Source organism: Pelodiscus sinensis, chromosome 5 (genome assembly GCF_049634645.1).
Source record: "Pelodiscus sinensis isolate JC-2024 chromosome 5, ASM4963464v1, whole genome shotgun sequence".
NCBI lineage: Eukaryota > Metazoa > Chordata > Testudines > Trionychidae > Pelodiscus > Pelodiscus sinensis.
In genome coordinates, this window is record NC_134715.1 from 84,225,766 (window position 1) to 84,240,850 (window position 15,085).

Here is a 15,085-nt window from a genome sequence, read left to right on the forward strand (position 1 = left end):
CTGAAGGCATCCATGAAGCACAGTTTTAGTATGAGACACACTATATGCAGCAATTACTCTTTGTGAGACCGTTGCATGGAAAGTAAAGTGGATGCATTGAACCAAAAGACATCCATGTATATGCTACTACCTCTCCAACAGAGTGCTACACAAAGAATAAGTATATTGTATCAAGATAAAAGCAATACAAACAAATAGTGATTTTACTACTGCAAAGTGCGTAGCTTACCGGTATCTGAAGTTCATAAATTGCCTGAGAGGCTCTAATGGATGAGAGAGGTGTAGATGTGGTCAATGCTGAGGCTAAGAACAGGGAAATATGTGCTTTGAATGAAAGTGAAGAGGAACATATGCTTAGCAGAAAGATTTATATAGCAGTTTTTTAACTATGGGATATGGACATAGTTTTTAGCCAACCTATGTGCAGAAACGAATTCTTCAAAATTTCAATAGGGGTGGTGCTACCAAACACAGAAGAAAGCACTTAATACCATAACAATTTCATGTTCAGCTACTAAATTTTTAAACAGAAAAGTATTTTGTTCTGCAGTACATAGGAGTTTCAAGGATCCATAGTTGATACCAAATCTCAAAAAAATACTGAGACCTATACTTCATTTTAAAGTGATGCAGTGAAGGTTGCAGTGACTTTAGAACCAAGAAGCATGAGCGCAATTTTAAAGCTGCCATTTTATTGCAAAGCCTCATGACTCTGAGGGCTTGAATGAAACCCTGGTTTCCAACATATACTCGACAACTGTGTGGTATATGCATAATCACTTCAGGTGCCTGTTGCTTTAACAATTCATTGCTTATACAAAAATGCATTAGCACAGCATTGGCTTCTCCGTTGATTGCAACAAACTACTCTGACACCACAATTGATGTTAGAATGTGAGAGAAAAATGAATGTGCCAGGAAAAAAAAAACTAACTCCATGCGTATCTTGCATGGTTTTCCTAAGCTAGGATGAACTGACAACATGATCAATATCTTATTCTAGCAGAGCATAGCAAACATACCTGGTGTAACTGAGACACAAGCTCTCTAACAAACCAGAAACTATTGACACATGCTGAGATATGATTGAAACTTTTTAATAAAGAAACAGAGCAAATGCTTTGTGTGCATCACACAGAGGAAACAATTAAAACATTATTAGAAGAAACTTCATAACATTGCACCTTTCCAATAAAACATCAACTCCACAAACATTTCTAGTGTCACAATGAAGAAACTGTCTCATGCTCACATGAAGGAAGAATTGTGTTTCAGCATTGGAAGAATTGTTTCATTAATTTCCCTGTTGTCTGGTATAATGAAGCTCTTACCTCACACCATTCAATGGAGTTTCTTCATAGTTCCTCTGACTAAACTGACACTAAACTGATCTTGAATGCCATCAGTGCCACAGAAGGTACTGGTAAATTCTGGATTTTTGTACAAGATGCATGTTTTAGTGCTCCAAGATTTCTGCAAGATTGTTTTGATGGCTGCTGGTAGAGAACAGAAGTGCTATATTTCTCTCAGAAATGTGATCCTATCCACTAGCCCATTAAAATATGCCAGACTGCAAGGTTCCATGCCCTTTCAGGAAGTGACAGTATTGAAAAGTTGACTGAAAAGACCAAATTATCATCTTGCAAATATTTGGTTCAGTCTCCAGAGACACTCCTTGCTCAAAACAGCTGACACAGTCACTGATGAGATATTCATATGCCGAGTTTACCATTTGAAGGCCAACATTCCAGCTACATAGCTGTGCATGAGCTGTATGTTTTCCAAAAATTGAACTGAGAAAAACTGCTACCAACAAGGGCCAAGAAGGCAAATAGCAGGTAGCATAATGGCTCTAGTCTAGGATGAACAAGCACATCCAGAAATGACCTTCTCACTGGGGCAAGAATGGGTCTTGAAGAATGGATTTATCCTGCCAGTTGTGTGAAATACCACATGGTCCACAAGCAAATACTTAGTACCCAGCAAATGTTTGGCCAGAAATCTACCTTGTACAGAGATGTGTGCGCGTTCTGCAGATGAGGATCATGAAAGATCAGTTTCTCTTTTTATATAAGCAATGGATCCCTGTTAAAGTACAATTTTAAAAAAACTTGTGTATATAAATTGTTCTAGGTTCATAATGCTTAATACTGTAATGTTTGCAGGAGAAAGGGGTTTTGAAAGATACCCAACTCAACCCATTTCCAACAACATTGTATTATTAAAATTTCCACCAACCAGAGAAGCTGGGAGCCACAGCAAGTTGTGTCCCATCCCTCTTCCCTCCTGCCCCCTGCTGCAAAGTATGACACCATTGAAATTATGATTCTGTAAATTTTAACAAACCCAATGACATCTCCCTCATCTTTCTGTCGCTAAATTGCCTGCAAAATGAGATTTTACTACATTATGATCCCACACTATAAATTAACTGAATAATCCCTGTCTTTAATGGCTCAAGTATAGTGCAAGCATCTTTATCTTCTCCCAGCTCAACCCTGATAAAGGAGCCATCTCTAGATTGGCACCATTGGTTCCAATAAGTATCAGATGTGGAGGCACTTTCTGTGGACATTTGTCCACTTGTAGTAGACTGAGTGCCAAATGTGTAACCAATTTTTAAAAATAATCTAACTGGAAGCAGCAGAACAAAACTTTACAGTACAGTGTGACACAGTATGCATTTTTAAGAAACCATGAACAGTATAAAAACTGTCTGACCCACTTTTTTCAGTAGGAATTCTATAAGCCTGCACAGCAGCTGGTAGCAGAGATTGGAAAGATGGTTATTTCAAAGGCTCTGCAAAGGGAAGCAGAGCCTTTGAAATACCACTTTTTAAACAGCCTGTGTTATAGCTGCTTTCAGTGCAAGTCTGAAATATCTTGGTTTTGAAAAAAATTTCAGTCCTTAAAGATTATATCTAAACATGTAAACATAGTGTCTGTATATTTACACACTAGAAAATTTATCCAGCATTGCTTGGATCCTTCAGGGCTCAGTGGTATGGGAGGCACAGGAATCAGAGCTGAGGCTTGAGGATGTGGGGGTGCAGGAGCCAGCGCAGGGCCCATGCTTCCTGAGAAATGGCTCCCTGGGGCTGGCCATGGTGGGAGCAGTGCTGGTCGGAGGGGCAGGAGGGATGTTTACCTCACCCTTGCCCTCTGCTGTCCCAATGAGGATAGCTGTTCCAGACCCCAGCTCTGGCCCCTTGTTATTCCCAACACCATGCTCATTACATAACTTTCTCTGCTAGCAGACTCCTTTTCCATGTTATGGAGAACAATAGCATTCTAGGCACATCCCATTATACTGTCCTGGCACAACCGAACCCTTACCCAACTTTAAGTTAGAAGAGGAATCTGCATACCATATTTGGTGGTCCTAGCTATTACCCTTTAGGAGGACTTCTTGAATAAAGATAAACTCACTCACTCAGGGTATGTCTACACAGCAGCAGCATTATTTTGGAGTAACTGACTTTATTCCAAATAACAAAGAACACATCTAGCCATTATTGTTTATAACAAAGAACACAGCAAGCCATTATTTCGAAAGAATGGCGAGCTGGAGGACTTCTTACTCCAACTCCTGTAACCCTTATTTCACAAGGAGTAAGGGAAGTCGAAGGAAGAGTGCTCTTTCTTCAACTTCCTGCCATGTAGACAGTGCCAAAAGCAAAATTAAGCTATTTCGACTTCAGCTATGCAATTCATGTAGCTGAAGTTGTATACCTTAATTCAACTTTGGCCCTGCTGTGTAGACATGCTCTCAGACAAACTCTCTCAAATATATGTAGATTAACATGTATAATATCATAAGATTCTAGTCTAGACCTTTATATTAAATCACTGCACAGTCATAACCTTCATCGGCCAAACAGATGTTTCTATTCATAATAAGCAGCTATTGATATCTGTTATATTCTGCTAATTATGCATTTGATCTCACAGGTAAATAATGGCCAAGGTGACATCAAGTTCAATATTTGTGCCTTCAGGTACAAGGAATTTTGATTAAAACAAGAGAGGTCAGCCCAGGAATTATTACATATTTCTGAAGCTTTTCAAACTCTGAAAATCTCTACATTATGAATAGCAAAAGTATTTTTTCTGTGAAATTCAGATTTTAAGGTATGGGGGCTAAGTTAGAAACCTAGAAAAAGAAATTGCCTCCAGTGACCTAATTAGGAAAGAGTCTAGCATATCTGGTTGGTAGTTCAGAGATAAATATGTTTCATTCTTGTTCCAGGCGTCAGGATATAGTCATTGGTATATATTGGCTGACTGGTTAATAATGTTGCAGTATTTACTATTACTGATCTGTGAGGAAGTAGACAACACTAGTTGAAATACTGCATCAAGTTTCAGCCCATTACAAGCCATATTCCTTGGCATTTAGTAGTACAGAGTACAGGCAGTCCCCGAGTTACGCGGATCCGACTTATGTCGGATCCGCAGTTACGAACGGGGCTTTTCTCTACCAGCAGACCAGGGAGACGGGGAGCAAAGCCTCGGAGGACGCCCGCAGCGGGACAGCCGCGGCGTGTCTGGGCTGTCCCGCTGCAGGCGTCCTCTGCGGCTTTGCTCCGCGTCTCCCTGGTCTGCTGTGGGGGGGGGGGGGAGCACAGCTAGTGCCCCCTCCCCCCCAGCAGACCAGGCTTTTCTGCCCACGACGCCTGGGGTAGAGCAGCTGGGGCGCTGCTGGGTTGGTCCCGCAGCGCCGCTCCTCAGCGCTACTGGACCAACCCGGCAGCACCCCAGCTGCTCTGCCCCAGGCGTCCCCAAGTCAGCCGCTGCTGAAACTGACCAGCGGCTGACTACAGGAAGCCCGAGGCAGAGTTGCTCTGCCTCCGGCTTCCTGGAATCAGCCGCTGATCAGTTTCAGCAGCAGCTGACTTGGGGACGCCTGGGGGTCTTAAGTTGAATCTGTATGTAAGTCAGAACTGGCATCCAGATTCAGCCGCTGTTGAAACTGATCAGTTTCAGCAGCGGCTAAATCTGGACGCCAGCTCCGACTTACATACAGATTCAACTTAAGAACAAACTTACAGTCCCTATCTTGTACGTAACCCAGGGACTGCCTGTATACCAAAGTATACGTTGACTGATTCCTACTTGAGAATACATATTAACTATTATGTAACTTAACATTCCCGCGCCACGTTTTTCTCCAAATAGTAAGTAATAGAAGGCCATGACAGAAGAATTCTAACCAAAAAGCAGTAGGAAATACTTCATAGTAGTCCTTATTAAAAACTATAAACCTGAAATTTTACACATTATCTATTTTGTAGTAATTAATAATGATGCTTTTCATAATGTGAATAAGGAATCCTATTTCAATTTAACTTTAATTTATATTGTATTCTAGAATATTATGATCTACATAAAACATACATGTATCCTTCCTCTTATCAGTAAAATAAATCCTGGTCACTATACCATTGCCGCCTTCATCAGTATAGCACACTTGCTTTGTATCAGAAGTGCTAATGTGGAACAGGGATGTTAAATTTATTTTAATCAACTAATTTAAAAGGCTTGTGCCCCCTGCAGAGATGGTGCTGGGGAGAACTGGCTTTTAAGCCAGCTACCCATAGCACCAGTTCCTGCTCTCCCCCTTGCTGCCTCTCTTAGAGGCAGCAAGGTGGGGGGAGGAGGAGAAACTACAAGTCAAGGGACAATCTCTTAAGCTTATGCTTATCAAATAATCAACTAGTCGACTAGTTGCTTACACCCCTTTTCTGGAAGCAACTGTCAAAATTACATTCTGAATTCCATTTTTAAAATCTCTGATTAAATCTGGTCTTTTTGAGTAGAAAAAAATCTTGTTTAATTGCCAGCCCATCAGACTTAACTGGGGAATCTGACAATCAAGCTGGATTCCTGCTTGTTGAAATAATAAAGATGCTGTAGCTGGAACTTATTTTACAATTATGATAATATACGAGCCAAAAAATAACCTAGTTCTCTCCAAGTTCTTTAGCGCTATTGCTTATCAGAAGGGTTAGAGCCCTGCGCAGATACAAAAAATTATATCTACGTTCCATCAGCGTTATGCAAAAATGATCTGCGGATATTCATGGATGCAGATGTAAAGTGTTTAGCCACAAATCTGCAGGGTTCTACACACAAAATTTGTATCCACATCTGATCTGCAAAAATGATCCACAAACATGAATACCCACAGATTTGCGGGCTCCAGGAATAGATTTGTGTTTTCATGAGTGATTACTGTACCTGTCACAGAAGTAGGAAGAGTATTGGACTTTTTGAGCTGTTCTCTGCGTTCTAGCCTTGACACAGCCATGTCAATTTTCTTCTCATCTTCCTGAGGTATAGGTTTCTGCAGTACACTTGTTTTGCTGATATTGCTGCCTTTATCTGACTGATGGCTTACAGCAGCCTATGATGGAGAAGGAAAAGTGTTGGCTCAGAAATGGTCCATTATGGATTGTCTATTATATGCAAATAAGAGATCTCTTACTTGAGTTTATCCCAAATGCTATGCCTCATCCTAACATAGCTAGCTTGAAGAACCTAGCTGTTGGCACTCCTCTTTCTGGTGCACAACTTAGACAGGTTTTAGAACTAAACTGTATCCTCAGAATCCGACGGAGGGCTCTTATTGGCTTTCCTGGGGAATGGTCATAGCAATTCTCAACTAGGAGTCGGAGGCCCACTGGGAGAATGTAAGCAAGTTTCATGGGGTCCACCAAGCAGGGCCAACATTTGCCTCACTGAGGCTCAGGACAGAAAGTTGAAGGAAGCCCTGCTACCTAGGCTGAAACCAAAGCCTGAGCAACTTAGCTTCACAGGCCTCCCTGTAGAATGGGGCCCTGGCCAACTGCCCTGCTTGCTACCCCCTAATATCAGCCTTGGCTTTTATATATAGAACAACAGTTGAGGCATAGGTGGACTGCGGAGTTTTTATAGTATGTTGGAGAGGGCCCTCCAATAAGAAAAATCATGAGAAATTCCAATACAGGCAGTCCCCGGGTTACGTACAAGATAGGGACTGTAGGTTTGTTCTTAAGTTGAATTTGTATGTAAGTCAGAACTGGTACATATTGTAGGGGAAACTCTAGCCAAACATTTCTCCAGAGCTCAGTTTTATTCTCCCACACCTCACTTCCCTCAATCCTTTATTCTCAAGCTAAGGTGTCTGCTGAGAAAAGCCGCTCTGTGTCTCCCTGGTCTGCTGGGGGAGGAGGGGGCGCTAGCTTCGCGTCTCCCTAGTCTGCTGGGGGGAAGCAGCTAGTGTGGGGTTGCCTCACCCCGTTTGTAAGTAGGGATCCGATGTAAGTTGGATCCATGTAACCCGGGGACTGCCTGTATAGGTAAAGGCCTGTAGTAGCAACCTCAAATTGATAATGATGCTTCTTTGTGCACATCTTTCATACATAATTGATAACATCGTGCAAAATCTCAGTGAAATTCATGAAATGACTTAAGATCAGATTGAAATTCAGTAACAGTTTACTTTTGTTCTGACAATTGGTTTGCCATGTTCTTCATTTGTGCAAAGTTAAACTCCAGACTTACCACCTGATTTTGCTGAACAACACTTTAGCTTTTTATAAAATTTCACAAACTGAATAGAAATTCAAATACAGCTAAGCCAAGATATCAGTGTTTAAAAAAAGTTTTCTGAAGCTCCTTTTTTTTTTTTTTTTTTTTTTTTTTTTACATTTTCTTTAGCGAGCTTCTCAGCCTGTTTTGCCTCTCTGGCTTGTCTCCTCTCCTCTCTGGTAGCTTGCTGCTCACGAAATCCCTTTTGCTTTTGTAGTGCTAATGTAATCCAGAGTGGTTGTGCAGATTCAACTTTTTCCATCAGTTTGGAGCCATCTAGAGAGTGTCGGCTCTGGAGAACTGGCTTTTCTATAAGAAAAAGGAGGGGAAAAGATGATGAGTTGAGTGCAATACAAAAGGTATTCATTTTTCCTTCATTCTTACCTTAAATATAAAATACAGCAAAATATATATAGCAAGCTTTGTTTAAATACATTGAACTCAGTGTTAATCACAGCCTTTCAAGCATTAAGTATCATATTCTGGAGCAGATGTGTTACACATCAAGAAGAGACATTATAATGGTCCAAACTTATACTTAGCTAGTCAAATTCATCCTCGGTATTAATTTCTTACTCTAGGCAAGAATTCAGCCTTGTATTCTAATTTCACATATGGAACCAACCACACCCTTTGCACCTTTGGTGAAGGAACCTTAATGCTTGGATTCCCTAACCTCCCATTAAACTTCTGCCTATTTTGATTCTTTATTTCTTTACACCAGATGTGCCCAGCTTTGCCAAAGTGTGGGCTTAACTTGCCATGAATGCTATTTCTATAAAATGGAGTCCAAAGGGGTAATCCACAGAGACTGATGATCCCAGTATCTTAATCTGAATGATACAAGAATGGAGATCACATGCTGGAAACTAGTGTTTTCACATCCAACTTATGAATCAAAATGATAGCTAGTGATCTCACATAAACAGGTATCGGACCGCATTTGGTCATCTTAATATTGGCCTCCTTTTGACAATGGGACATGGTTCTACATTATCTCCTATTTCTAGAGACTGATTTAGAGCCCGTAGCAGAGCAGCAGCTTATGAAATTTCTGGGATGAGAGTTTAGAGGGGAGAGGTATTCACTTCTTCAAAATTTGTTTACAATCTTGTAGCTTAAAATGGTCTGGCCTAAAAATGTCAAAATGGGTATTATTCTGTTCACATCGTATAGAACTGCTGCCTTTGGCTACTTCTGGAAAATATACCATTTAATCAAGGAGTTATTTGATATGTTGGTTTAGAACAAGGGTGTCAAAGGGACCTCCGTAGGCCGATCTGGCCCGCCAAGCCAGTGGATCCAGCCCGCAGCCACCCTGCCGCTCCCTAGCCCCCAGGCCAATTGATACCTGGAAACGGGAGCACACGAAGTCTCCTTTTCCCCGTCAAGGGCGCACAGGCAGGGGAGCACAAGAAGTCTCCTGACCCCAGCTCTTCCACCCTTCTGAGGTGACCTGGGGCCACTTCAGAAATTTCTGAGTTTGGGAACTCTACTACTATATGCTATACACATTTGAAATTCTGGATTGGAGCTCTCCGGGCATTCAAGGTTTAGGATGACTTCAGCAAGTAGCTAGAGACTTCTCCACAGAGTCTGAAAATTGGGCCAACACTCAGGATTAAAGAAGTGTATATCTGAGAGCACCACTTCTGGTACTCCTGCAAAGGTCTTATTATTTCCCACAAAGATACTTGCAACGCTGAGTGAAACACAAAAACTCAGGAGGACTCCTGGATTTAGGTCCTTCTCTGCTCTTTATTTTAGCAGCACATCTCCTAGTTGTTTTTACACATCATCTTTACATAAAAGGCTTAGGGAAAAACAAAAATTTAAGGAAAATCCCAAAGATGGTTGTTGTGAATGAGATTGTAAAAATAGAGCTGCTGTTTCAGGAAAATAACTCATTCAACGCTTTATAAAAAACATGTACGGCTTTCAAAAAGCAAACAATTGAAAGTAGTAATTTGAAGCGAAGTTTCCAGTGACAGCCCGGATTCTGACCATCTTACCCTGTGCCTCTGATCTGTCTTTACAGTGACACAGCACCTCTGTCTACATTGCTTCTATCTATTTAACCCCACCTTCAGCTCAATATAATAATGCATATTCTAATGATGTTGAAGCTACAAATCTCCCTCCACAGTAAAGCAAGTAGGAAGCAATGGGACACAGGGAAGCTATCGCCATAACTGCTTAGCTGGCAACTGGGAAAGGATGGCTGAGGAGCCACTTTACTCTTTCTCTCTGCCACTGCAGGGTCACTTTATGATGGGATGTGTGTCTTATGCTGATCTACCAGTGGTAAGGTACAAAGCCACTGCACTACAACAGAGGCTCTAGGCTGTAGTGATTCATAGAGATATATACAAGTTATCTAAAGAGATACATGATGGTTAGCGTAACATTGCAGAGATTCCCAACTGCTTCTCTGCTGTAGAACACCAACTTTTTAATTATTTTGAGGCACACCATCACATGGTCTCCAAATAAATTTGCCCTCTTCTCTTGATTTAAGCGGTTTACCTGACCAGTCACAGCCTGCAGGAGCTATGCACAGAGAAAGGTGTTGCTCAGGGGACAGGTGGGGTCTATGACCAACGGCATGCTGCTGCTATGGAGCCCAACCATTTGATCAGTCCCTAGTTGGCACAGTGGAAGCTGTTCCACTCCTTATGGCAGTGTGCACACTGAGTTGGGCCATTTTATGCTGTCCTACTAAGTACCCATGACAACCAGAACCCAGTGGTTTGTGTACACCAAGGATTATATACTTGGGCCACTTTGCATATAGTTTTTCAAAAAATTCAGCCCAGCTGTTCGGGCCTAGCAACACATCAATTGGAAAACAGTGACTGAATCTAACCTGCACACTGAAGACCACCAAACTTTACCTAGCCATTCCTGTAATAAACCCTTGATCTCTAGCTGAGATTACAAAGTAGGGCTATGAAATTATTAAAGATTAAAAAATAGTCCCGATTAATTGCAGTTTTACTCGTACTATTAAGCTTTAATTGAATACCATTTTTTCAGTATTTTGGGATGTTTTCTGTATTTTTCAAATATATTGATTTCAATTACAATACAGAATAAAAAGTATATAGTATTGACTATTATTTTTATTGTAAATATTAGCACGGTAAAAAGAAACAAAATAAATAGTATTTTTATTCCCTACATAAAAGTATGGTAATGCAATCTCTGTCGTGGAAGTGCAACTTACAAATATACTTTTTTTACATAATTGCAATCAAATTAAACAATGTAAAATTTACCTACAAGTCCATTCAGTTCCTGTTCAGCAAATTGCTAAAACAAATTTGCTTACATTTAAAGGAGATAATTCTGCCTGCTTGTTTACAGAGTAATGTGAAAGTGAGAACAGAAATTCACATGGCACATTTATACCTGGTATTGCAAGATATTTATGTGCCAGATATGCTAGACATTTGTATGCCTTTTCAAGCTTTGACCACCATTCCAGAGGCCGTGCATCCATGCTGATGATGGATTGTGCTTGATAATGATCCAAAGCAGAGCAGACTGACAATCATTTTCATCATCCAAGTTAGAAGCCACCAACAGAAATTTGATTTTCTTTTTGTTTGGCTCAGATACTGTGGTTTCCACGTCAAATAATTGCTCTTTTGGGCCTTCAGACAGCCTGTTCCACACGCTTGTCCCTTTCAGATTTTGGAAGGCATTTGACAATCTTTAACCTTGGGTCGAGGGCTATAGCTACCTTTAGAAATCTCATATTGATACCTTCTTTGTATTTTGTCAAATCTGCAGTGAAAGTGTTCTTAAATCAAACAACATATGCTGGATCATAATCTGAGACTGCCATAACACAAAACATGGCAAAACATGGGTGAAAGCATGGAGCAGGAGACGTAGAGTTCTCCCTCCAATACATTCAGTCACAAATTTGATTAACACTTTTTTATTTAAACTAGCAACATCAGCATGAACACATCCTCTGGAATGGTGATGAAAACATTATGGTCCATAAGAATGTTTAGAGTATCTGGCAAGTAAATACCTTGCAATGCCAGCCTCAATAGCGCTATGCAAACTAGGGATCTAAGCAACTAGTCAATTATCCGATAAGCAAAAGTTTATCAGATAGTCGACTAGTCCGTCGAAAGACAGCAGGGGACCGGAGGAGGGGGGGGACTGTTAGAGGCAAATGAGGAGGAGCAAGAAAAGAGTTAAAATGGATGTTGTTCTCTTTCTCACCTGTTAATGATGTTATTTGGTTCCCTAAATTGTTAGTGTTATCTGTTAACCCCCTATCTCTTTCCTGAGTAAGTGCAGAAGAATGTCTGAGGTGGGAAAACTCTGAGGTAAACAGCAGGAGTAAACCACAGTGCAAACGGCACCAAGAGGCCCAGAAACTCAGAATCTGCACCTGGCTGATCCTTAAAGGAGAGAGGGACGCAGGTGCAGGTTGTTGATTGACTATCAAGTGTAGCCTCCGAGAATGCCCTCTCCTCAGATTGCCTGGCCAGTGGACCAGCTCAGGAGTCAACTTGGGAAGATCAGAAAACATGAACTGCCTTCTGCTCGCCTTATCATCCTGCCTGGCACTGTAACGGTACGTCTAGACTACATGCCTCTGTGGCCAGAGACATGTAGATTAGGCTACCAGACATAGGAAAATGAAGCGGCGATTTAAATAATCGCCGCTTCATTTAAATTTACATGGCTGCCGCGCTGAGCCGACAAACAGCTGATTAGCTGTTTGTTGGCTCAGCACGATAGTCTGGACGCGCGGGTGTCGACATCAAAGGTATTTGTCGACCACCCAGGTAAACCTCATCCCAGGAGGTTTACCTGGGTGGTCGACAAATACCTTTGATGTCGACAACCGGCCCATGTAAATTTAAATGAAGCGGCGATTATTTAAATCGCCACTTCATTTTACTATGTCTGGTAGCCTAATCTACATGCCTCTGGCAACAGAGGCATGTAGTCTAAACGTACCCTAAGGGTGTGTCTAAACTACATGGCTCCATCGATGGAGCCATGTAGATGAGGCTGATCGGCAAAGGGAAATGAAGCCACAATTTAAATAATCGCAGCTTAATTTAAATTTAAATGGCTGTCCCGCTCTACCGATCAGCTGTTTGTCGGCAGATTGAGGCAGTCTGGATGCTCCTGCGCCACCTGAAAGCCCTTTATCGACCTCCCCGTTATGCCTCGTAGGATGAGGTTTACCGGGGAGGTCGATAAAGGGCTTTCAGGTCGGCTCAGGAGCATCCACACTGCCCCGATCTGCCAACAAACAGCTGATTGGCAGAGCAGGGCAGCCATTTAAATTTAAATGAAGCTGCGATTATTTAAATTGCGGCTTCATTTTCCTTTGCCAAACAAACAAATCTACATGGCTCCGTCGACAGAGCCATGTAGTTTAGACGTACCCTCAGTGTGGTTGAGTGTATGAGTGAGATTCCCCTCCCTTCCCAGTTTTAACTGGGTAAACAAACCCTTTACACTCATGTGGTGATCCCCTCCTCTTAGTGTTTAAAGCAGTTGCAATCCACATCCCCCTTCAACAAGAACCAGAGCAGGAGCTGGTGCATAATGAATATGCAAATATTCAACTACAATGTTATTCGTCCACCAAAAGCCCCATCTTTCAGAGTCCCAAAGTGCCAGCCCTAGAGCCCCTCACCCCCCCTTTACTACCCCCCAGCTTCAGCCACTGACCCCAGAGTCCCCTGCACTGAACCCCTCCAGTAACAGCCTTCTGCCCTCAGAGCCCCCCCATGTCAGACCCCTATCCCTTAGAGCCCCACCTTCCAGACCCCCCCAGTGCCAGCCTCCTATTTCCAGAGCCCCACAGCATTCAACCCTCCCAAAGCTTCCACCAGTACCAGCCCCCAATATTAGCCCCATCCCCAGAGCCTTCTTGTGCCAGCCCTGCTCCTATAAACCTCCCAGTACTAGCCCCACCCCTCCTGTGCCAGCCCCCAGCCTCAGAACTTCCCAGCCTCAGAGTCCCTAGCACTAGCCCCGCCCCCATCTAGCCCTGCGCTGCCTCCCAGCCACCAGCTGAATGCTGCTGCTTGAGTCGTGGCTGCTCTAAGGCTGCTGCAACCTTCCCGCTACACAGCAAAGCTCTCTTCTGCAGCTGGGAAGAGACCCTGCCCCTTCCCTGCCAGATCTGGCCAAAGCCCAGCCCCCGACACACACATGGGATCGATGGTGTTTGCAGCACATGTGATGGGCCAGGGGCACATTTCTGGTAGCTTGAGAGTTCCTCTCCAGGACATTAACAGTTGGGGCCTAGAGGCGCAGGGTGACAGCCCATGTGCATCTTGGGCTCACAGCTCCCACCCGACAGCTGAGCGGTACTAGCCCCCTTGACACCCACTGTTTTGAGTCAGGGAGCTCAGCTCCCCCCACACAACTCAAACCAGTGCTGCTGGCTGCGGTGTCCTGGGACGTTGGGAAGTGGCCAGACACATGGTGCAGGCCGGAGCTGGCTGGGGAGACCCCGCAAGGGAAGCACCCAGTGCAGCTCCCCAAGGCCTGTAACCTGGTCCTCCTCAGGACAATCATGGCTGTGAAGGCTCCACTCCCTGGTCCTGAATATGCCATCCACAATGGAAAGGACATGGAGCAGCAACCTGCCATGTAGCCCTGCTGGCTGGGCTGCGTGGCTGCTGCTGGAGCCGGAACCAGGACCGTGGTAAGACTGTTCCAGTAGGGACAGCCTCACCATAGGCCGGCTCCAGCCATGGCATACCAGGGCAGCCCACAGTGACACTCACCGTGGGAGGAGAATTTTTAGTGTGCTGCAGGCGTGCACCGTATGGGGAACGGAGCACCCAAGCAGGCAAGGCTCATTAGCAGCTGGGGGCATGGCCTGGCAGAGTGCTGTGACCGGGCAGGCAGGGAGGGGATGGAAACCGCTGATCTAGGCCTCCTGATTTAGTCACCTTAAGATATTTCAGTTTGACTTCCACCTTGGGTGTACTAATTTCTACCCATGCTCTCATTCCCATTAGCCACCCTGTATCTGCCCCTAAATGCTTCATTAGCCTCAATAAAAAACAAGGTAAAGTATTTATTTGTTTAGATGTTGTAACATGCCTAAATGATCTTTAATCTTTGCCCCATCTTCAGAGTTTCCTTGTTTTTTTTTTTCTTATTTATATGGCTATAGAACCTTTTTGTTAATTTTAATTCCCTTTGCAAGGTCCAACTCTGCTTGGCTTTTGGTGGTTCTCCCTTTACTCCTGTGCTTTTTGACCTTCAAGAGTTTCTCTTAATCCCCTATTTCAGATGCTTGTTCATCCAGTGTGGTCTGCAACCTTTCCCTACGAATTTTTCCCCTTACTTGGGATGCAGGCGTCAGATAGTTTCCTCCACATTCCTATCCTTGTGTTCTTCAGTCAAAATCCATTCTCCTAATTCCCTTATTTTTTTTAAAAAAAAGTTAGCCCTTTTGAAATCAAAGTTCCTAATTGCAGATCTATTTTTGTTTATCCTTCCATTTAGT

At 43.0% G+C, this 15,085-nt stretch overlaps 2 protein-coding genes across 7 annotated transcripts in view; one reads left to right on the top strand and one right to left on the bottom strand.

Moving 5' to 3' along the window:
* Positions 1 to 7,923, top strand: part of AASDH (aminoadipate-semialdehyde dehydrogenase) — a 77,663-nt gene extending 69,740 nt beyond the window's left edge. For all 3 annotated transcript variants that reach the window (XR_012904289.1, XR_012904292.1, XR_012904290.1), the window contains one exon: positions 7,790 to 7,923. The gene's annotated coding sequence lies outside the window, so the exon portion shown is untranslated. The remainder of the gene's footprint in view (positions 1 to 7,789) is intronic.
* Positions 1 to 15,085, bottom strand: part of CRACD (capping protein inhibiting regulator of actin dynamics) — a 191,949-nt gene that overhangs the window by 5,444 nt on the left and 171,420 nt on the right. For all 4 annotated transcript variants that reach the window (XM_014568709.3, XM_014568712.3, XM_075930382.1 and 1 more), the window contains 2 exons: positions 7,691 to 7,881; positions 6,241 to 6,406 (listed from right to left, as the gene is read on the bottom strand). In XM_014568709.3, coding sequence (XP_014424195.2) covers positions 6,241 to 6,406; positions 7,691 to 7,881 — 357 coding nt within the window. The remainder of the gene's footprint in view (positions 1 to 6,240; positions 6,407 to 7,690; positions 7,882 to 15,085) is intronic.